Source organism: Musa acuminata, chromosome BXJ2-11 (assembly GCF_036884655.1).
Source record: "Musa acuminata AAA Group cultivar baxijiao chromosome BXJ2-11, Cavendish_Baxijiao_AAA, whole genome shotgun sequence".
Classification (NCBI taxonomy): Eukaryota; Viridiplantae; Streptophyta; class Magnoliopsida; order Zingiberales; family Musaceae; genus Musa; species Musa acuminata.
In genome coordinates, this window is record NC_088348.1 from 30,754,899 (window position 1) to 30,777,928 (window position 23,030).

Here is a 23,030-nt window from a genome sequence, read left to right on the forward strand (position 1 = left end):
TATCACCGAGAGCGGGTTACATCGCCCGCGAAGCAATGACACCACTGTCTACCACCACTATAACAGTCGATTAAAAAGTTTTAATTATAATATTAAAATTATATTTTTACCCATCATTTTCATGTCATTCCTATATATGCTATCACATGTTGTATCTTTTACCGATAAAACTAATGACGTTAGGATAAATTAGATTAAATGCTTTATTTTTATAATTATAGATATTTTAATATAAAATTTTAAGTCTAACAATCGAAACAACTATAAAGAATAATATGTAATTAATCTTATGGTATGTATCATGTCAACGTGTGTGGGTGTGCGTGCGAGAGAGAGAGAGAGAGAGAGAGAGAGAGAGAGAGAGAGAGAGCGTGTGTGTGTGTGCGTGTGTGATGCAAAATATCTATCAGCTAGAAGATGAGAAAGGAAAAATAAGCTGCTTGGATGGACGTCATAATAATACATGTGCAGTGAAAGGTTCTTACTGGGATAGGCCTACTTGGATCCACCTGAACCCATGCATCATCAGCACCAAGATGTGACAAATATCTCACTTATTTCCCTGTTTTCAGATTAATTCATCTGCTCATCATTCCTCCTATATTATCTTTCCAGTCTAATATTAAACTTCTAATTCATCCACAGCAACAAGTACAAAAGAACTGATGTCAGTAAACATACTTGGAACACAAGAACAAGCAACAAGAAGCCTACTTAAAATGACCATCAGATCTGTCTAACCTGCAGCTTAAATGACCATACCAGACAAGAAACAGATTCCAGCAAGGCTATCAGATCTGTCTAACCTGCAGCTTAAAATGCTCAACTCCACGATAACGGTCATCAATCTTAGAAAGAAGCAGTGAAGGGACAGAATAGAATAACTTTGCCTCAAACCCATCACTGACCTAAAATCTGGCTCAACAAGTTGAACAAATTGACATGCAAAATTATTCTTTCATTTAGAATGCAATCTATCACCAACTGCGCAGCAGAATTTGCAATCCAATAAGTATTTCATCATTGGTCACAAACCAACAGTTTACATGTAGGTTGGGAGTGTTCAAATGAATGATTTTTGAAGTTCCACTACAGACTCTTGAAACCTATGAAAGCTGGACCATGCTTCTAACAACTCAAATATCAGCCGCAAGGAAATTTGCAGATAGAGATACCTGAAAATAATGAGTACACAACAGTGAGTCTCTAATTAAAAATGGCTGAAAACTTTTCAGATATTTTAAGCAACAAGTTCGTGAAAATGTGGTGTCTACCTTTTCACCAAGTTTGAATGGAGGGAGACCTTTATATGGGCATGTACTACAACGGAATGCATCACCAAGACCACACTGCAAGATTTGGCAAAAGATTAACAACCATCAAAAAGAAAACAGAAAACTCTAGGAATAACCCTATTTTAAGAATGTGAACTTTGTTACTTACGTTGCCACATGCTGATTGAGGATTGTTTATCTGCTCAGAAGTCAGACCCAGCTTCAGCACCTTTGCTTCTTCCTCTGCCCGACCACATGTGCAGTTCCTGCAGGCTTTCTTTGCCTTTCCAACTTCACAATCTCCTACTGCATTAAGTTCATGAATCACTGATCAATATTTAGCTACTGTTGTGTAGCAAAGGGCAATGCCCATAATGTAAAGCATATCTAACCCAGTGGTAACTGTGGTTTCTTCAAGTCCTCCTCAGTTAAAAGACTGTCCTCATCAATTAAATCTGATTCATCATCGATTTGGATCTTTGGAACAGTTTTGGTTGCCTTTTTCAGAGAGAACGATGAGCCCATTGTCCAAGAAGCCTTTTTGCCCTTGATCTGAATCAAATTGTCACAAATTAATAGCAACAACAAACACAACATAAATGCAAGCTGAAGACACCCAGCCAGTCATTTCCCAACTCAATGCTGAACTTTTTCAAGATGTGGCTAGAGACTTAGAGATAATACTATTTTAATCTGTTTGAATTGTGTTAAAAGAATCCATCTTCCCGTGGCTTCATGCAGATTACACAGTGATGAGATTCTACAATTGGCATGTCATTTAATAACACTCTAAAACAGTGATCTTAAACTTTTGGCTTCAAAAAATTCAGATAAATTGCAATTCAGCAAAGGCATTCAATGCAGGGTAATATGTGGCGTAGGGTATCTTAAGGTTAGGCCTTAAATGAATCTTGATTTAATCAAGCATGACATTAACTCTATTCAGATGGTAGTTTCTAATTTTTGCCTCCGTTGGGTGAACCATAATCCCTTTTAAACAGCTACTCGAGGGAAATCCCACTTTGGGTTGCATTCATGAGAGTCATTCTAGTAAGTATAAATTGACTGAAAAATAATGAAATTCATCCAAGCATGGATGTACAATAGCATCTATGTGTATCCATATGTATACATCATATCCATAAGTTATACATCATTATTACAATAAACAAGGATATATGCAAGTTCTTGTCCATGTTGGTATCCATAGTTAACAGGACAAAAAGGATATGATTTTCCAAAATACATGAGTGGCTTTCAAGATAAGAAGTGGTGAAAATTCAAACTCACCGTACAAATGTGTACTTGTTCAAGTGAGAGAAAAGGTTTTGCTTCCAAGGATTGTACTTCTAAGAATCCCGCCATTAGCAACTTGCGTTCAAGCATCGAGCTTGGCTGCAACAAGAGCAACAACATAAATCTTCTTGCAAGGGTTTTAACATCCAGAAAGATGCACACTTCCAATCATTTAAAATAATTCTTACCTTACTTCCAGTCTGCTCAGCAGAAGCCTGTATCACAATAGCTCCACCAGGTTTAAGCAGTCTGCTGAACTCCTCAATCGATTGCTCGCCAACAAGTTCTGGTGCTTTGGACACGGAAACAACTAGATCTACTGAGGAAGACTCAATAGGCAACTTCCCTCCTGTAACACCATTAAACTACCATCATTTACTGTACACTGATCGATGTAACTAATATATGAGTACGGCGTTCTACAGGGCGGTTCAGATCTGGACCAAGCCTCAAATTACGTGAAACAGAGACGACACGAACAAAAATTCAGTCGATTTCAGATAGATCTATTTAAAGAGCGACAAATTTCCCAGGTCATTCATATGTTTCACTCACATTTAAATTCCTTGTCCTATGGATACCAAATTCAAAGTTTTGACAAGGAAAAGGGGGAAACGAGAAGAAGTTACCCAGAGAAGCCGCTTGGGTTATAACACGCACGTCGTGGTCTCGAGCAACCAAATCCATCCCCAAATCCAAGCCACTAAACGCAGACAACACCGCATTGAGAGGGATGGAGACGTCATCCGCCAGCAGAAGCGCACGCTTCCCCGTCGCCGCCATGCCCTGCAATCAAAAACCAAGGTTCAGAAGCCATTAAAATCTAGATCCGTAAGCGAAGAATGCAACGACGCCCTTCAATCAAACCCAGAAAGAAAAAAAAGAAACAAAGATCTGTCGAAGCCAACTTTTAGGGGCAAATCGAGGAGAAATGACTCCGCGATCGACCGGGGAGGGGCGAGAGGGGAAGAACGTACCGCCGAAATCGAAACCCTAAGGGAAATCTCCGAGAGGAATCGACCAGGCGTGCTTCGATCCGGGAATCGAAGATTCAAACTCTGGGAAGACGGGATCGCGTTGGACGGAGACGGCCACAACGAATCGCGTTCTTTTCGAATCGAGTTTTGCTTCGACGCCAATTTATTTACATGATGGTGGCGAAGGCGGTGACCCCATTTGACCAATCTTGGAGGACACGTCACCGGATCCGACGGCTCAGGTCTGACCTAATTAGAGGAGGCACTGATCAGGCCGCCCATTTTCTCCCTTATTTGGCTTATTTATTCGACGCTGACGAAGTCGGTGATGTCGCACGGGATGCACGCGGCAGCCTTCGACGACCATCAGATGGAAGGTCAACAGATCCGACGGTCCAGATCTCACATAAATGAACATTTAGTGCATTCCCTACTCACAAATCCTACGTGTTGCTTTTATGGCAGCTTCTGCTGCTACTTTAGCAAAGGTGACCGACACAGAAGTGCTCCCCTCCATTACCGTTCTGCTCAAAGGTGATCACAAGCTGTAGTTGCTAACAAAAGGTGGTCGGATGACAGGGCCACCGGAATTTGAATGCTTATACGCAGCATATGCTACCGTAAGGTAGAAGAGGGAGAGAGGGAGAGTGTTTCGAGGATAATATAGCTTATGGATAAGGAAGAGTAGCAATACTGTTATGGGCTACTGTTCCAACCCACAACTTCCCCTGCACTTGCCTAACTTCGCTGACCAGCTTCATCACCTCGCCGCCTCTGTCCTCGAGCACCTCGACGACGTTGCCCTCCTCGTCGAAGAGCGAGATCATGGTGAACATCTTCATCCCCGTCATCCCCGCGAGGAAGCTCAGCCTCAGCGGCAGTCTGAAGTATACGCTTCTCAGCCATGGATTGCGGGAGAAGACCTCCTGCGCCCGCGTGCGGCAGCAGTCGATCGCCGCCCAAAACTGCCCCTTCTCCGTGATCCTTATGTTGTCCGGGAACCCTGGCAAGTCCGCAAACACCTCCAACTTGCCAGCTTTGGGTCCTTCCATCCAAAGCCTCATTATCCTGCACCACATGCAGGTGTATATAAGCTCATGCAGGTATGCCATGGGCAATCGCATGAGAGAGGGACTTGCCTGCAATTGGTGGTCTCGGTGAAGAGAAGAAAGGTTTGATCCTTGGATAGCTGCACCCCATTGGGAAATGCTAAGCCTCTCAAAACGACATGAGTAGCTCCAGAAGCTGGGTCGTACCTCAGAAGCCTTCCTGTGGCTTCTCCTTCCAGTAATATGAAGAAGTGATCACTGCATGCCGACGTATCCCACCAGTGAGAGCGTTGCAAACAAGGGGAAGACGAAGGCCAAACACCCCTCACCTTCTGCTGTATCTCGAGCTGGTGTCGGTGAAGAAGATGGACCCGTTGCGGTGGACATCCAAGTCGTTGGCAAAGAGAACAGGTCTCCCTTGCACATGAGTCGATAGAAGAGTGGCAACGCCTCCATGGTGGCCAACGGCGGCGAGCCCCAAGTAAGCGTCGGCGATATAGAGCTTCCCGGACGTCTTGTCGAACCGCAGACCGAGTGGTCGACCGCAGAGCTTCTCGTGCTTGTGCTGCTTCGCCGTCGTCGACTCCACACCATTAGCGCACACTTTCTCCGACCTTTCGTGCGTACGTATGGCGTTCGGTGTTACTGTGAGGCTCGATTCAAGCAGCTAAAAGGAGCAGAGAAGGTATACCAGTTAGGGCTAACGAGAGCAAAGGTCTTCCACCGGATGGACTCGCCCATCCACCGGACGACGCGGCCGTCGGCCAAGCCGGCGTACGGGCCTCGTCCCTGGGGATCGAACTCGAGCGACTCAGGGCCGAACACCTCGTCGACGAACTCCAGCTTCCCGAACCGGAGTCTGCTTCGACAATCTCGAGGCCAGCGCTGCATGACCTGGTCGTAGGGCGCGATGTTGTGCTTCACCGGCCGGTAGTCGTGCCCCCCCAGCGGACCCAAATGGAAGGGGTCCATTAAGACGAGGCCGAATGCCAAGGCCAGGAGGAAGAGCCATGGCCGCGGCAGCAGGCCATCTTCTTTCCGCAGGGCTTTCTTCTCCATTTAAGCTGAGAAGACAGTGAGAGAGAAAGAGACGGAGGTTTATAAAGCAGTGGACCGAGTGCAGATGCATGCATGGCTTTGTTTGAGCATGAGGTTTGTGTGAATCGGTGATTGTTTGAGGTTTGGTTGTGCATGCTTTTGACCTGCTACCATTTCCTCCATCAGTAATGCATAGATTGAGCTTCAAAATATGTGCAATTTTCTCTTGATTAAGTTGTAATAATACAAACACCTAATAAGAGGAGCAAAAATTGAGTTGCATTGTGGTCACCTGAATTCCCTCCCTTGATCATTTGATGCCTTTTGTCTACACTTTCCACAAACACAATTTAAGCTTCTATCACTTGTGGACACTTTGGGATCTTGAAACAGCCATTCCTGAGAAGCATGCAATTATGGTGCAACAAATGGCCATGGTAATACAAACCTTCCAAATTACAACCCCAAAAAAAGCCATCTTTTGCTCATTTTAGGACTGAAAGGATATGATAATTATGGTGCCTTTGTCATAATTAATGACCTGGTCTTCACTTCTTTGATCAAGGTATGGATTTGAACAGCTTAACACTGCAAAATGCAGACAAGCTATTTGAATTCCTCTGCTACTCCCCATCACGATACATGTGCCATTTCTGGTATCTCTGATGACCACATAGTACAGGTCTAAGTCGAGGAGCGGATGTGCAGTGCAAACAACAGCACCCGCTTAATTGTGTCACACAAGAGCTACATGACCTGAGAAGAGGAAGGAAAAAGAAAAAAAGAACTGAATCAACTTTGGATGTCGAATTGGTTGGGACTGAAACAACTATGCGGTGCTTAAAAAAAAAAAATTTAACCGAACAAGATATAAGGTAGTAGCAGGTGCTTACAAAAAGAGCCGGTTGCAATCAATATTTGCACAGTTGCGATGCCTGAATTCAAGAAACTCTGATCCACATATGTAGCATCTTGCAAATGTATTGTTTTTGTGCACCATATTAGGTCTTGCAGCGGCATTGGTGTTGGCTCCTGGTTTGTAGGTAGAAGGTGGTAAGGACAGACGCCCATCAAAAACAAACAGGTTCCCAACCCATTCAGCTGAACCTTCATTCTTGAGATAATTAGAGACACCCCCGCTTAATGTGTACAAGTTTTGGAAACCCTTTTGTCTGGCATGTGAAAATTTTGGAAAGTCAGTTAAGAAAATTAAGATATTTTCTACTAGAGTGAATCTGATAACAAAGGTAAGGCTTATTCCCATGAATAAGCTAAAATTTTCAGGAAAAGAAAACAACCTAAGAATTGTGGAATACACATCACATCTTATGCCACCTGTGCAGTACATCAGTATATCAGTATGTTCCTTGTCAATTCCAGCTAAAGGATCTGAAGAGGCTACCTGGATTTCGAAGACCAGATGGCGCAAAGTGAGTTAGAAAAAAAGTGTAGATTTATCAACAGGACAAAAATCAGTAGTCATGTAAGATTCATTCCTACACATCTCACAGAAAGCAAACTGGCTAAAACAGCAAAAGAGCTTCATTACCATAACAGGATAATTAAATAGGCTAGAACACAAGCACAGTTTACCAACTATGCTAGAAAGTGTGCAACTTAGATGCAATGGATGGTTGTGAATATCTTTTACATGGATATTTTGTCTGAAGACGGTGTAAATCCATGTGACATATCAAAATGGTAAAATTGCTACTTATGTAGTGATCAAACCTGGTTCTCTATCAAGGCCAAATTCTGATTAAATTGTTTTAAGGTGCACTTGACTAGAGGCAAATTTGTATCTCCAAATCATATGCCCACTTTGGAGGCAGATTTTAGAAATTTGATCAAATAAGTTATTCAGTGACAGTAATTCTCTATGAAACTAGCTGGCAACTAGAGAAAGTAGATTTGTTGAGCTAGAAGAAACATATATAGCATGTCTATCAATGGAGCCCATGAGTAGTGTATTTTAATATAATGTGTATTGAGATAACACAAGATTGAAAGTTGATTCAGATAATAACACAACAATCAAATTATAACAGAATACAAAATTAAAGGAACCACCAGGGCCATTAAATGCTAAAAGGCACTTACTGCCAAGGTGAGAAAATGAGAAAGGGCGAAAAAAATCATCAGGAATCTTTTTTACTTTTCTCAAAGAGGCCATGAATTACTAAAATATAGCTAAAGTTTGTGGAGAAGATAACTAGCTAAAAAATTTCAGTAATAGGATTTCTTAAAATGTCCTAGTTCATAGAAAGAGAAACTCTTTATTTTCTTTTCCTTTCATTTACTTTCAATTTTCTCTTGCCCTAGAATCTAGATAGAGACCTAGACTGGAAGATTAAAAGGCCAGTTATCAAGGTAATAATAATAATTATATTTAATAAGAAGACGCGGGGATTCTCATTATCCAATTTGCATTGTTCTTGGGTACTGATGGTGCAACTAGCAAAGCAAGTTCAAGATTTGAAAATGTTCAAGCTAGAAGATAAGGCAACGAATAGTCATAAACAATGAGCTAGATGAGATGATTCATGTAAGCAATCTTGAGTTGAACTAGTATAAAATTTCTCCTACATGTAAATTGAAGAACTATAAAGTAAGAAGAGAAGTTTTAGCTGAATGGTAATGAAACCTCTTGTTCTGAAAGCCCAAAGGAGGTGCTCCTAAAACAATCCACGTTAGGTCTTTGTGCTCCTTGAAAATGTCCAACATCCCATTCATAGCCTACAAAAAGAGAATATGAAGTAGTATTTTACTTTTGTGCAACATACAAAAAGTTTGAATTATATATATATAAATAAGACTCATCCTGAAAATTCAAGTATTAAATGTACATAGAAGAAAATAAACTTTTTAATGGTTTAGGCCCTCTCTACAAGATGTTCACATCTCAAGAAGTTGTTGTCTAAATAATGGCTAGGCTATTTCTAGTAGGCAGCGTATGCCTCTAACAACTCTCCCAAAACTAAAAGAGTGAGAGAGAGAGAGAGAGAGAGAGAGAGAGAGAGAAGAAGAAGAAGAAGATACTAAAGCCTAAAACCAATGGTTTTATTTACATATTGGTGCTAAATAATTTGTGTTTGGATCTACCATAGGTGAACATTGTTAGGTTGCAGATAGGGACTCCCACCATATTGGTATGTTGCAAGAAGCAACTATAAACTCTTCCATACCTTTCACTGTTTAGGATAAGCATGTGGAAATTGTTTACTCAATATCACACTTCACTTAGGCCCTCATACTTTGGAACTCACATTTTTTGTGAAAAGAAACATGACGTCCATTTACATCGACACATAATCAAATTATTCGAAGTTAGCAGAACTAGGAATAAAATTACCATTTCTCACATCCAGCAGTAGACATTTCCTATCAGAGACCTGCCCGTCTGACTCACGTGTTGGTCTGCTGACATTGTTCACGGATAGCAATCTTTTTCTCCAATCAGATGGAGTCAGTGGGTAAGCTCGCATAGAAGGATCTACCAAAGGAAGGTGAGAAACACCTCCTTCCAACTGAAGAAAATATTAGAGCAAAGAAAAAGTGGTCAATTCCATACATAATATGGCATGAAAGACAGCCTACTACAATCACAATTTGAACTTCTATAACATCACTGTAGGAGTTTTTGTACAAAAACAAGCAGAGATTTCATTCATTAGGTGGTGGCTACATGAAGAAGTTGGCTCTGCAAATTTAATATGCAGAGCAACGAGATACTCATTCTTGATGTTTAAATAGTCAAGTTACTCAGAATAATGAACGGTGCAGTCAAATTGCCTAGTAGTACAAATTTAACCATAACATAAAGCAATAATTTTTTACTTTGATAACAGGAAAATGGAGGTACATGACATACTTTTACATCAAGGGTTTACATTTTAGCAGAACGCTTATCGGCAGTTTGCATGCTACAACATAGGGCATGCTGAGACAAGTGTCCCTCAGGGAAAACAAAAACAGAAAAAGAGAAGAAAGAAAGCAGAAGCTATATTTTACGTACATATAAGTTGACTATCACATCTAAATCAAACATGAGGCTCCAAATTGAAGATTAACTCTGTTTGCAGACATCCAAAATAATCGGAAACCAAACATTCATGTGATTTGGATATATTCTGTGTCTTCATAAAAGCAACACAAAATGCAGGTCTCAAAAATTCAAGAGCATACGGCTCAACCCCAGACACAGAGGACACATATATATCTTTTCTGTATAACAATTTAAATTTACATGCAAAAGCCAGAACTGCACTATAGCAAATAAGGCCATAGCATGATAATAGTAAATATGGCTTGCCTGTACAAGTGAGGGTTTATACCGCAGTTTCAACCGTGGAAAAGCATGCCCATGAGAAGCTGCTGAAACCTGGACCAGAATATCTGAAAACCTCTGATCCTCCTTAACCCAATCTGCATAGGCCAGAGCATCTTCATTTGGACCACTATACTGAAATAATAACAATAAAAACCAAGTATTATTATTGTTAAGCGAAAAAATCCAATATTCATAAAGCTATGTCATTAATATATGCCTTAATACTCTTCCTCGTATAACAAATATCATCTGAAATTACAACGCTCCCAACAACTTGTATGCACGACGATGGTATAAGCATTGCTTAACATCAGATCTCCTTCTTTAGATCAACAATGCATCAGACACATTTAATCGATTACAAGAGTAAAACCTTTTTTATAGGTCTTAAAATTGTTACAGGAGTGAATATTAAATTTTAAGAAAGTAAAGACTGGAGAATGTGCACAAAACTAATATTTTTTGTTAATCACTCTTTCAAAATTAAAGGATAAAAAATGTCCCGTAATTACATCTCAAGCTGTCAAAAAATCTAAGATAATTGCACCTGTGCATTAATCCCTTGCTCATTGACGTATATGCGACCATGAATATCCCGTCCCTAGTACCATAAACATCAACATAAATTAGGATCATTGTTCAAGTCGTTTAAATGCATAACGTAGCAAGTGATCTCTCTACATAATGATAGAATCAACACAAAATAAGTCATGTCAAGACAAATTCTTTGCCATATAACAAGATGATACATGGCTAATATTGGAACAAAACCCTTAAAAGACTTTACTTTATTGTGGGCAAATACCATGCTAATTCCTCAAAAATGGAAAGCAGAAACAAAAATCAGTGTAACGCAAAGATAAAACGATCAAGTAGTATTGATAATGACCTAGACCTGGAGGAAGGCGAGGTGCCTGGCGACCTCAGCCTGAGGGTTTTCGATGACGACGAACTTATAGAAGCTGACGACCACGAAATCGTCCCCTCTTCCGGCGTCTGGCTCCTGATCGGGGCTACGGCGGGAGGCGACGACCCCCTTGGCTCTTGATGCCGGTCGTATAGGAAAGAAGCGAGGGAAGGAGAAAGAAGAGAAGGAGGAGGAAGAAGAGCAAAAGAAGGGAGACACAAACGGCAGGCGGCGGAGGGGCCGCACGGGGCACGGAAGGAGCGGCGCGACGCGGCCGCATGCCATCGCCATTCCGCTCGACCCTCGTTTCCGTTGGTCGAAAGTGCAAAGAAGGCGTGCCTTATCTACGACGGACACACACCATTCCTTTAAACTTTGTGCGGACATTTCCTCGAACACCTTTGCCACTTACAATTCTACTGTACCGTTTGCGTTGCTTAGCGGGCAGCGCTTTTTGTTACCCGTTATACCCGACCCGTTAATTCAGGATCCGCTCCAAATAAAAGAGAGGAGCTCGAATTAAGTCCCAATATTAACTCTTAAGTAGTTAGTCTAATTTAAATATCCTAAAATGTCACATAATAATAATAATAATAATAATAATAATAATAATAATAATAATAATAATAATGGGTTGATTCATCAAGTGATCTTTTCTCCCTCATTGTTTTTAAATTATATTTTATGATCCAAATATTAAAAAAAAAATCCTACTAATTTTAGGCTCATAATCAAAATTAGATCATAATTTGAACATTATTCATGCACACATCACTTAGTTTTCTGAGTCCTGAGGCTGTTTTTTGACATGTAATCCTAAAATTACGTAAGGCTTAGATCATTCTAAGTTTATCTTTAAGAAAGTCTTGCTTTAGTTTGGCTTCAGATTTTACATTAATTCTATACCTTTGTGACTCAAATTTGTTTAAGATAAGTGTTCTAATCTCATCCCACATAAATCTTGATCTCAACTTTTTATCGAAGAAGATATGACAAATTTAGAGGACTAAAATTTTATTTCAAGGAGATTGTAACATCCCTTATTTTTTAAAATTTTGTAAGGATCTATTTATAATATAGGGACTTAAATATAAATATTAAAAATAAGATATGATTTATGAAAGATTCATATTAGATTTAGAAAAAAAGAAAAATGATGGATATGTGTCACTAGCTAACCTAAGGTTGGTGTCACATATATTTGTTCTAAGGATGACACTTATATTTGTACTAAGGATGTCATTAACTAACTTATGGTTGATGACACCTAAGCCAGTATGCTTGCCACTTTGTAATCCTTATAGAAGAAATTTCTTTAGTAGTTGCTAATACCTTAATTATATATTTAGTTGGTTTACATTTTCAATCTTTTTTTAAAAATATTTTTGGATGAAAATTATGTTTGGATGTTTAGATGTGTATCTTTCATTGATTTAATCCTCCACTGTTCTCCAAACATTATTTTCTGATACTAACTCTCAAGTTCTTCATCCTTTTGAGTTCAGCCCATCAGGAGCCTTTCTACATGAGCTTTTTCTTTCATATTTATTTGAATTGGATCCAACACACAAGAAGATATTTTTTTTCCTTTTTGTACAATAAAAGGATCTTGATTGTCACCTTAATATAATCATCCATGTGTGGGATTTCATCATTGGATAATTAGGTATAGAGCAACTTGTGAGCTATATTTTTTTATCAGATTCCCTCAAAATATTAGTGTTCTTTGTTTCTAGCATGTTTGATGTAATTTGGTGGATTTTTCACCTATATAAAAAGCATTGCAGATCTGACTACTGTATGGTTTCCAGACTACACTGTTGGTGCACAGATGCACACAGTTCCTTCTTGCATTCCAGCACAATGAATGGAATCTCTTTTTGTTGGTTGCCACTTTCATGTTCCTTTTCTGAGAGTGTCTGCAGATTTGTGTTCTCACTCTTTTAGCAGCTTGCAACATCTGAGTGCACATTGTTGGATAGCAATGTCCGATATGGTACTGCACGAGTGCACTCGGAAGACTTCCTGTGAGCTTTTGCAAGAAGAAGCAAACACAGTATCTTTTCTGAAAATTTATGCTGTCTGTACAGTGCTTTAGACACCAATTGTTTCGATTTATGTGTGAGAGAGAGCCAAGACCAGTTGACTTCAGTGCTTTGTCGATGTGACTCCGCAGCATGGGATGGCGGCTAAGCTTGGGAGTCACATGCAGCAATGACTGATGATGGTGATTGCCCATCAATGGCAGATATGTACTGAACAAAGTGTCTTGTTCTGTGCGTCAAGAGCTGAGTTATTATTACATGGTGGTCCTATCAAAGTGGTGCCTCCTTTCGACTGTTGATGATCCATGGAAGACCAAGAAAACCATGATGCCTGTAACCCTAAACTGGAGAGTCATGGCCCTTCTGCTGCTGCTGCCTTTTATGCTATTCTTTTCCCTCTTGCGGTCTTCCTTCTTGATGTGGCACACTAAACTGGTATCTTAAACCCACTCAGAAAGCTTTTTCCTGATGGGGTTTCCACATTCCAAGCTTTTCCTCCTGCTGCTTGTTTTTTTCTATGGATAGGGAAAATTTACTGTCTACGTGATGTTGTAACACAAACAGCTCTTTCCACTGCCGGCCAAAGCATCAGCCGAGCAATTACAATGATATGAAAAGGAATGAGCTCACCACTACAGACTTCTTTTAGAGAACCAATGAGCAGATTAGGTAGCATGCATCGTAAATGCATGAGCGCAGACAGATGACTGATAGCATCCGTTCGATGAAAAGGGCGGGAGGGAGGGAGGGAGGTGGCGTTATCGAAGTATAATAAAGTGATGGAAAGAAAATATTAATAATTAATTAGAATATAAAAAGATAAAGTAAAAAATGATGATGGATTGTAATCAGAAGCACGATTGAGATCATACATTTATTTTGTCTTGTAGAAAAGCTGGGTGTATTATGAATCATACAATACGGTCATGTTGGTCCACACAGCACGTTACCATATACTGCAATTGGGTGAGCCCGGTAGATTGCCTCGATCTACTCACCAATCCACGTGTCCTTTTCCGCCCTTTTTACCGCTCGCCGCCGCCCCCTTCGCCCAATCCTCATTGAAAACGTGGTCGACGATGGCCGGGGCGCCGCGCGGTCCCCATCGACGAAGCGGGCACGTTTACCGCGGCACGGAGAGCCGCGGACGAGATCCGGTAAAGATTTATCGATCGTCGACGTGGACGCACCACATGTCGACACGTAACCCAATTGCCGATAAGCTTGTATTAGAGCCGTCAACCTCTTGCCACACGAGTCGCGTCGTGCATCATCTAATTCCCCGGCCGGATCTGCTGCAAGGGAGGTTGTACGAGTTCGGATTTATTATTAGAGGAATTGAACGTAATAAAAGAGATGATGATGACTAAGTTACCGAAGAGCAACGCAAAATCTAGATAAGATATGGGGTTTGTGATGGTAACCTTTTGCCTTGCAATTTTGTTATGATATGAGTCTGCAAGATCTGCAGATCGGTTTGGATCCAAGTTGTAGAAATCATTTCTATTGAGGTGTCGCATCACACTTTGAGGTCTTTGTTCCTTTAACAATGAGTGCCTTTTTGTTGTTTTGGACTTTGTATGAGTTCTGTCTTATCAGACAAAGCATTGATCTTGAAATGACCACAGACTCTTCTGCAGATGATCAAAGAAAGCTGCTATTCTTAATTCTCATATAAAGTTAAAACCAGCATGGTCATGGTGACATGATCAATTGAACTTTTTTTTCTCTCTCTAAAAAGTAGATTAGAGATTGTGGGGGGTCATTAATGCAATGTTTGTTGGTCAGGAGGGGAGGGAGAGGGGATGGGCAGTGAAGCAGATGCAGAAGGAAACAAGCAACTAAAGCAGCAGCAGAAAAGAAAAGTATCAAGAAAGAAAGAGATGGTGAGAATGGCAATGCATGATTAAAAAGCAAGGCAACCAAGTAAGCAGGGTAAAAGGTTCGCACAAGGTGAAGAGCTTTAGAAGAGCAACAAACCAAGAGGGGTGCAATAAAGAAGACAAAAAGGGGTTGGGTTGGAGAGAGAAGAGCAGGCGGGGGGGGGGAGGAGAGAAAGGTGGGAGAAAGAGAGCAGGAAAGGAAGGCTCCACTATAATTGGCTCCAATACATGCATCCAATTCCATGCCCGCATCGGGACGCCCACTGCCTCTTTCCTGAATCCCAAGACATCACTTTGTTGCGGTTATTATTGCGCAATTATATGCTGCAAAAGGGGCTTCCTTTCTTCGCCTTGGCATTGGAGAGAGGAGCGCCGGAGGCCGTATCTTCTTAGGGTGCCTCTTCCCTCTCTGGAGAAGCATAGCACGAAGAGTGCACAGATTGGCGAGGTTCTTGCTCTTTCTCTGGTCTAGGTTTTTGTCTTCCTAGGTTTTCCTTTTGATTTAAGGAGGGTGTGTGATGGAAATTATGGTTTTCTGTTGCTCAATTTGGCGTCCGGATTTCTTTGAACTATAAAAGATTGTTTCTTGAACCGAGTTTCGTGGGGTTTTGGATGATTATTATTGTGACTCCATTACGGACTGTAATTGCGTATTGCGCTAATTTATTGGCTTCACCCAGGAAAGAAAAGACGAGATCTCATGGTGGAAGGATCGAATAATTATCAATTTCTAAGCAGTTTCAGCTGTTCTTGAGATGAGCCCAGTGTTCTGCGCACTCTGGCTATCAAATTACTCTGGGTTTCCCACTGTTTCACTGTAATGTATTATATTTTTTGTGGTAGAAACAGTTTGAGGATGTTGAACTTTTGTTTTTGAGGGGGGCAGTTTCAAAGGTTCTGGCTTTGCAGTAGTTGAGTGTTTTTGATAGATTAGTGCTTCAGAGAGAGCTTCGGTATAATGAGAATGGCGGCAGATAATAACATCAATTTCCCTTATGAGGCAGTGCTTCAACAATCTTTTCGCAATCAACATGTTTCTTTTCAGCCAGGTTCCGAAAACAGTGCAACTGGGTTTTCTCCCGGTGGCATGGACAGCTCAGGTGGAATAAATGGATCAACAAGGATGATAGTGACTGGGAACTCCCCAGTGTTGAACAATATTTCTGTCATGTTTTCGACCAGCAGTTCTCCAGCAAATGTCCTCCTTGATCCAGTTAAGCATTCTACGGCGTTCTCGGTCGATTGGACGTTTGAGGAATTGGAAGTGTTGAAGCAAGGCCTTGTCACGTAAGTCATCTGTTGGGAGTTCCTTTCAAAATTTAGGCCAGAACTAGTTTTGTTGAGAATTACTCCTTGTCGAGGGTTCATTTTCATTGATTGTGTCTATGTTCATGGTTCGTCTTACTGGTCCATACCAGTGTACCGACCAACCGTTGGTATGGTACGTATCGATATACCGGCACACGGTATAGTGGGGCGTACTGACAGATCAGTATGTATCGCCTATATTGGGATCTGTATCTACCACCCGTACCGAACAGTATGTCATGGTATGATGAACCTTGACGTAGATCTTTCTGTAGATTATGAGACATTAACTGATGCACTTGAATAAACACCACTTATCACATGTTGCTTCCCGATATTGGTTGATGTGAACCTCTGTTTTCCTCCTTGTAATTGTTCTTTATATCTTACATAACTGATTGAGGGTTTTAATGATCTAGAAGATATCATGTCTGAGAAAATTGAACCTATATTTTGCTATTTCATTCGCATGACGTAGCTGTTGCAAATAATTCTTTCTACTCGTGTTTCACTCAAACCGAATATGTCTCTGGTTTCTATCAAACTAAATTGATCACGATCTGTATTCTGTAAAATAAGATAACTGAAACAATATTCAAATGGAATCTTATTATATCATTGGTTGTCTTTCTCCTCTACAACACTTGAGTTCTTGTCCTTCACTCTGTTTTGGGCAACAGAAACAATCGGCTGTAATTAATTTTTTGTGTTAACATGTTACATGTTAAACTTTCAGATATTCTAGTGAACCTAATATGATGAGGTATATCAAGATAGCAGCCAAGCTTCCTGACAAGACTGTCAGGGATGTTGCAATGAGGTGCCGCTGGATGACTGTGAGTATTTTTTTGCATGTTTTAATCATGAAATACAAGATTCTCTTCTTTTTCTGTTTCTTTTCAATGTATCTCCTTTGGCAGTCGAAGTGCATGACCGCTATATTTTGTTCACTTATTTGTTTTCAATGCTAGTAGTTTTTTTGTTTCTTAGTTTTTGTTGTGTATTATATTGGGAGAAACTGCATATCTAAATGCACCAATTTGTTGAGTTTGGATTTGCCAAGGCTTCTTTAGGCATCTTGTTCTTTTCCTTTTTTTTATTTGTTTATAAAAGTCTTGAATGGCTGCATACTTTATTGCAGCTATTTAGATCATTTGGTCTTATGATGGTTTACGGCACTGTTTTTTGAAGGTGAGGCTATGGCCCTAATTCCTGCTTTGATAAATTAAGTTGGAAAATCTTAAGGTCATCCATATCATATCTTGTTTTGGTCTACATTACTCTTAGGAAAACTCTAAACTAACTCCTTAGTTGCAAGTTCCTTGACTGTTTCAGATTTCTGTAGCTCTTCAAGTTCAAACTATCAACTAATCATCATTTCAGAACACAAAACAAGAATGCAACAATAAAAAAAGGTGCTTAAAGGGGACTAATAGCATTTTTCCTGTACGTATAAGTATATGTGCATGATCTTAACTCTCCTTCAGTCTTTTATGTGATATGTGACAGTAAGATCCTTTGTTATTTAGAGCACATTGGATAGCAGAACCTTGAAGGTAAGTGTCTCTACCCGCAAGAAATTGCATTAACCTTCCCAAAAAAATGATGACTACATAAGATTTCTTTCAATATGGAAAAATTACTTCATATCATTTCTTCAAAGATTGTATCCACTTTTCAAACTTTTATGGTTCGGGCACCTTTGAACTTATTAAGTAGAGAGGGATTCCTATCACAAAAATTGAACTTTTGGAATGCATTTTGTTTGCCCACCCCATTTTTTTCCTTGTGAGCTCCCTCGCAGAATCTTGATATCTAACTGATGGAAAACAACATGAATAGACAATATCTTGCATTCCTACCTTTCAATTATGAAAAACAACATAACTTATTTGGTTTGTTTTCTTCATAAAAATTATTTGATTGTTCATCAATTAAAGACCTCAACATTATGTTCTTTTTTTTCTCAACATTATGTTTTAATTCTCCATCTTTATAACATGTTGTTGCTTTTTTGAACAGTATATAGAATATTTGGTTTGTAATTTTTTCAACTGTCTAAATTATCTAAGAATAAGCTTTTACCTGTTTTAGAAAATTTTGATTATGCTAATATTTTTTTCATATTTGTAGAAGAAGGAGAAAGGTAAACGGCGTAAGCCTGAAGACTATTATGCTGGAAAGAAAATTAAAGACATGAAGGCAAGTTTTACCCCAGTCTAATGAATTCAAATATGTTGATGATTCTATGCTTAACATTAGTACCATATTCTTCAATGATCTAACCTTAATGGATGAGAATATCAGATTATTCTAAGATCTTTATGGTCTGTTTGTAATAGTGCATCATATGGCTCTTTAAACTCAACAGACTAAATACAAAACTGTTTCATGTTCTTTTGTTTTTTGTTTTTCTTTTAATCCACGATAAAACCATAATGAAATAACAATGGTATATTTTGGTCAAAGGAGAATAGGTAAATGGAACTCTTGTATGTTAGAAATGTAATTTCGTTTTATTGCAAGATCCAACTTCCAGGAATTTTTTTTCGTGGTTTTGATGGCTATAATATAACATTTTGTTCAGGAGAAGATGATAGGTTCTTCCTCGATGGCTAATGCACACTGTAATCAGCCAGAGATTGCAGATGCCTATTCATTCAGAATGCACGATGGGAACCACATTACTCAGTTCTTATGTGAAGGTCGGTAGGTGCTACCATTGAGACACTTAGGTCAACCTTAGTTGCTGATTAAACTTGTCTGAAGTGTTCATGCCACATTCGTTCTTGTTATTGTTGAGAATCTCAGCATAAGTGACGATTATGTGGAATATACTAAAGAATTTACAGAATTGCTCTGACTTGCTTTTTAAAAGAAAGATGGGATGATTGTTTTATCACGTGACAATTTTAAACTAGAAACACATGCTGTTAAAGATAGCATAGGAAGGAGTAGCTTCTTGTGCTTAAAGTTTGATTTTGTTAAGATTATCATGGATACCTTTTCTTTATAAAAGATGTCAACATGATTAGTTAAAATTCTTAATGTAATTTAGGTCCTTGTATAATGTGCTTCCGTTGCATGTTATCATGGAATAGAAAACATTTGGTGATAACTTCATCCTGTAGCTTGCATTGCCAGTTCTGTTGGTAAAATGCTGCACGAGTTTATTATCCTTAACCTTTCTTCTTCAGTACATAGTTTGTTAATTTTGATATTTTTTTTCTAATCTCAATTCTAAATCTGTTTCTTCAACAGCACCTGTGATTGACAACAGAACGCAGCAACTTCTGGATGACAATGCCAAACTTTTTCATCAGATTGCAATTAATCTTGAAAATAATGAGGTACCTAGTTTGGTTCTCTTTTGCTATGAGCTGTGGTACATTTTGTTCTCATAGAGTGCTTGGAGTCAGGTCATGCCATTTGCAACATCTAGATGGAAAAATTGACTTATATAACTCTGTTGATGTGTAGAGTGGAGTGATTGCTACCATTTTATTGTCTGTTCTCATATAATATTTGGAATCAGGTTCTTCTTTGAGCTAGTTCATAAAATGTGCCACTAAAAAATTGTCATTTACTTCCTTTTGGATGCGTGAATATATTTTTCTGCATCGGCTTGTCCTTTGCTCCTCTGTTCAACACAGTATAATTTGTTGAACAAGCAAAAAGTAAGAAGTTTATTGCTATCATTGTTCATCATAGGACAAACCTTTCATGAAGAACTAGTAGAAGAATTAATTCTTGTAGGGATTAATGATCAGTGCATTGTCATCAGTGCTTTATCTTTCTTTAAACATCTGTCACTATTCTGCCTCCAGACCGAATGCCCTGAAATCGGGAATTCTTTCTCGATCTAAAAAATATGTGGATTGTATGTGCACTTTACAAGTTCCTTGCAACAAAATTATCTTCTTTAATTGAATGAGGTTGCATGTGTCTAGAAAAATTATCAACCGAGGAGACACAGAACTGTAGCACTATAAATCCGGCATGAGGTATGTATCGTTTGTGAAAATACTAGTATCCAGCAAGTATAGTAGCAACTGCAGACTTATCTTTTCCAGAACTGGCCTACACAAATATTTCTAATTTCATGATCTGTTTATTCATTGACTTTGTGTTATGGCCTTTCCTGTTCATTTCTATCACGTCTCGTAACTACAAATCCATCTACACCGAAATGAAGCGGGGATGTAGTCTTGACTTTTGTATTATTTCTTGCTACTTTATTAGCCCAGCAATCAATACCTAAAGGATAATGATGAATCTGAGAAAAAGGAAACTCAGTTAATCTGTAACAACAGTTAACATTGTTAACATGAAAAATATTATTTGGTTCTGTCATATGGCTCTTTCATTGTATATTCTGATTTACTACAAACATGTTAATGAACAGTAAAGTACAAGGGAATACTGCTAGTAATAGGTATTCGTTGTGCTATCCTTTTGGCTTGTGTCCTCTTCTTGCTACTATCTACATGCAGAAGTAGAAATATATCTTTTGGTTGGTCATGTCTTTTTATTTGTTTGCAGATACAAAATAATATTGATCTCTTGTATCACTCAAATGAGAACCTAAGAGCCATTTTGAATAGGTACATTGTCATTCAAGAATTCTAATTGTAATCTTTCATCTGAGACTCATGCAAGTGGATTTCATGTTTTTATAATGTTAGTTCATGAACCTGGTATTTTCTCTTTTAACAGCATGAGTGGAATGCCCGGTATCATGAGTCAGATGCCTCCAATGCCTGTGCATGTCAATGAGAATCTTATGCATTCCATATTGCCCGGTACCAGCCAGGTATGGTTCCACTTGCCGGTTAATTTTTTTTCTCTGATCTTTTAAATTCTAGTTATTTGCTATCATGGTTGCTTAAGATTAGATACTTCTACAGTTTAGATATTTAAATTATTATTTGGTTGACCTGAGGCGATCTTTGGACTGTAATTAATGTAATTAGTGTTTGTAGTTTATTTTTTATGATCTGTGTGATCTTCGGTCACTGTAATTAGTTCTTGTGATGCTTTTTCGAACAATGGCTTCAAGGATGCCGATACATTCCCATTCAAATCTCAGTTTTAGTACTTGTTTAGATTGGTGGACAATGCTAAACTGGAATTGTTTTGTGAAGGTATAAAAAAGAAACAAGTAGAGATAATGAGAGAGAGAAACTCGTACAAGATCAGTTTTCACGGCAAACTAGCAACCCGTTATGATTGTTTCAATGAATCATGTGTAGCAGTCAGCGAAAACTTAGGAAGATAACTCGAGAGTTATTTTGGATTTTTCCGAGGGAAAGTATCTTGCACTTGTCCCGACCGTCTAGTATTGTATGTGAACAACTCTGAAATGGCCATTTATGATATCTATATACAAGTGAATTGTATGCCACTTACATAGCATTGAGCCATTTTGACCTTCAGTTTTGCATTAACTAGTAACAATACCCTATCAAAATGTGGATTCCTCTCTCCCTTCTCCATCTTGATCACAATTTGTTGTTCTATTTTTGAAAGGCGCATGCACCTGGCAACAGTAATTTTCGGGAGGAGCCGAGATGCTGGTAATTCTCATGCAAATCCAACAGTGGTGGTTGAAGTCGTCTCGTCTGAGTACCACATTCCTTTCAAGCAAAGTTCTCGAAGATCTCATGCCATAATCAGGCCAATCAAGCGCAATGCAATAATAATCTCTGCGCCCGAAACTGTATCTCGAACTTGAACTTTGGTTGAGGTTGCCTGCTTTGCATATGCTTGATAGAGGGGAAGTTTGGCGCATGTCAACGCTATCAGGCGCTCGTAGCTTAGTGATTCTTTTGCTTTGCTACCATGTCCTTTTCCTCGGGAGCATTTTGTAATGACAAGTTTTAGTGGTAGAGAGAATAAATTGCTCTTTGTAGTGTTGTATTAAATGTACATTTAAAGGAAGAGACCGACTTAGTTGTATCACTATTCACTGATGAAGTTATTTGATCCTTCCACTGCTGCTGGTTCTTATTTTGTTCTGAAGAATCATCCTTGGTGACATGATCTTTTCATCATGTCTTTTATTCATGTTGTTTACAGAGCTTACAAGCTTCTTCTCTACCTTTGCTCACCTGATTTCATTTTTTTGTTTTGTGTTGCTTGTTTCTAAAAACAAAAACTCAGAGCCGTTTCACTGGAGCAATCAAGCGCGCACGAATCACAAAGTTGACATGCTCTATGGAGTGACGGATTAGGATGAACTAGAACTCTGGATTATGATCGGTGGAAGTCGCTGTTCCGCATCCGCCCCTACACAGGAATGATGAAACGTCGGCTCGGTCCGGCCGGCGTAAACCGGGCGGTTCGTTGATTTTAATTCCCGAATCCGCGGTTTAATTTGACCTTCGCCTCCTCCACCGCAAGCAGCAGCGGCGAGGGCGGCGGCAGTTCACCCCCCTTCCTTCACCCTCGGATAGGTAGCTCGTCTACTCCCTGGTGTAGGGTCTCACCGATCTCCATTGCTATTCCTCTCGAGTGGCCATCGTTTCTGAGCTTACGAGAACAGAGATAAAGAGTAATAAATAGAGATACGAGAGAGAGAGGGAGAGTACCTGCAAAAGAAGTTGCATTCGATTACGTCCACGTAAACTCGAATGGAGGGTAGATGCATGGGACAGCTGGACTTTGAGAGTCGTGCCAGTGCCATGCAAAAGCCTCGGAACGCTTTAAGAATCGGTCTCAGCGTCGGAGACGGCTCCTCTTTGCCCGCTTCTTAAGACCTCCTCCTCCTCCTCCTCGGTTGGATCGAGAGAGGGGAGAAGAGGAGAGATGAGAGAGCTGCGGATGGGGAACGCGGAGGAGGCGGCGATGGAGCGGCAGATGATCCGGCGGGCGGTGGAGGACTGCCCGCGGCTGGCGCAGGACGAGAAGGAGCGGATCGACAA

General features: G+C 39.7%; 4 protein-coding genes across 6 annotated transcripts; 1 reads left to right on the forward strand and 3 right to left on the reverse strand.

The window, feature by feature from the left end:
* Positions 1-943: 943 nt before the first annotated feature.
* Positions 944-3,706, reverse strand: LOC103972108 (anamorsin homolog). The gene is made up of 8 exons (XM_009386313.3): positions 3,548-3,706; positions 3,200-3,356; positions 2,759-2,919; positions 2,565-2,669; positions 1,667-1,826; positions 1,444-1,580; positions 1,275-1,349; positions 944-1,175 (listed from the first exon to the last, which is right to left on the reverse strand). Exons 2-8 carry the CDS (start codon positions 3,351-3,353, stop codon positions 1,137-1,139), a joined length of 831 nt encoding a protein of 276 aa, XP_009384588.2. The 5' UTR covers positions 3,354-3,356; positions 3,548-3,706; the 3' UTR covers positions 944-1,136.
* Positions 3,707-4,036: 330 nt separating this feature from the next.
* Positions 4,037-6,066, reverse strand: LOC135626789 (protein STRICTOSIDINE SYNTHASE-LIKE 13-like). Its single transcript, XM_065132414.1, has 5 exons — positions 5,927-6,066; positions 5,288-5,660; positions 4,926-5,210; positions 4,687-4,854; positions 4,037-4,615 (listed from the first exon to the last, which is right to left on the reverse strand). The coding sequence occupies exons 2-5, from the start codon at positions 5,653-5,655 to the stop codon at positions 4,216-4,218; spliced, it is 1,221 nt and encodes a 406-aa protein (XP_064988486.1). The 5' UTR covers positions 5,656-5,660; positions 5,927-6,066; the 3' UTR covers positions 4,037-4,215.
* On the reverse strand, positions 6,017-11,234 carry LOC135626788 (rhodanese-like domain-containing protein 8, chloroplastic). 2 transcript variants are annotated; one of them, XM_065132412.1, is made up of 8 exons: positions 10,860-11,233; positions 10,512-10,565; positions 9,947-10,096; positions 8,987-9,161; positions 8,279-8,370; positions 6,933-7,036; positions 6,528-6,806; positions 6,017-6,390 (listed from the first exon to the last, which is right to left on the reverse strand). In XM_065132412.1, the coding sequence occupies exons 1-8, from the start codon at positions 11,160-11,162 to the stop codon at positions 6,258-6,260; spliced, it is 1,290 nt and encodes a 429-aa protein (XP_064988484.1). In that variant the 5' UTR covers positions 11,163-11,233; the 3' UTR covers positions 6,017-6,257. The 2 variants fall into 2 exon arrangements, with proteins under 2 accessions (XP_064988484.1, XP_064988485.1); XM_065132413.1 differs by lacking the exon at positions 10,512-10,565 and having other exon boundaries at positions 10,860-11,234.
* A 3,141-nt stretch (positions 11,235-14,375) lies between these two features.
* Positions 14,376-22,100, forward strand: LOC103972109 (uncharacterized). Of its 2 annotated transcripts, none has more exons than XM_009386314.3 (9): positions 14,376-15,247; positions 15,480-16,086; positions 16,844-16,943; positions 18,244-18,309; positions 18,695-18,812; positions 19,369-19,457; positions 20,650-20,711; positions 20,824-20,920; positions 21,637-22,100. In XM_009386314.3, the coding sequence occupies exons 2-9, from the start codon at positions 15,758-15,760 to the stop codon at positions 21,685-21,687; spliced, it is 912 nt and encodes a 303-aa protein (XP_009384589.2). In that variant the 5' UTR covers positions 14,376-15,247; positions 15,480-15,757; the 3' UTR covers positions 21,688-22,100. The 2 variants fall into 2 exon arrangements, with proteins under 2 accessions (XP_009384589.2, XP_009384590.2); XM_009386315.3 differs by having other exon boundaries at positions 14,378-15,247; positions 18,241-18,309.
* The last annotated feature ends 930 nt before the right edge of the window (positions 22,101-23,030 follow it).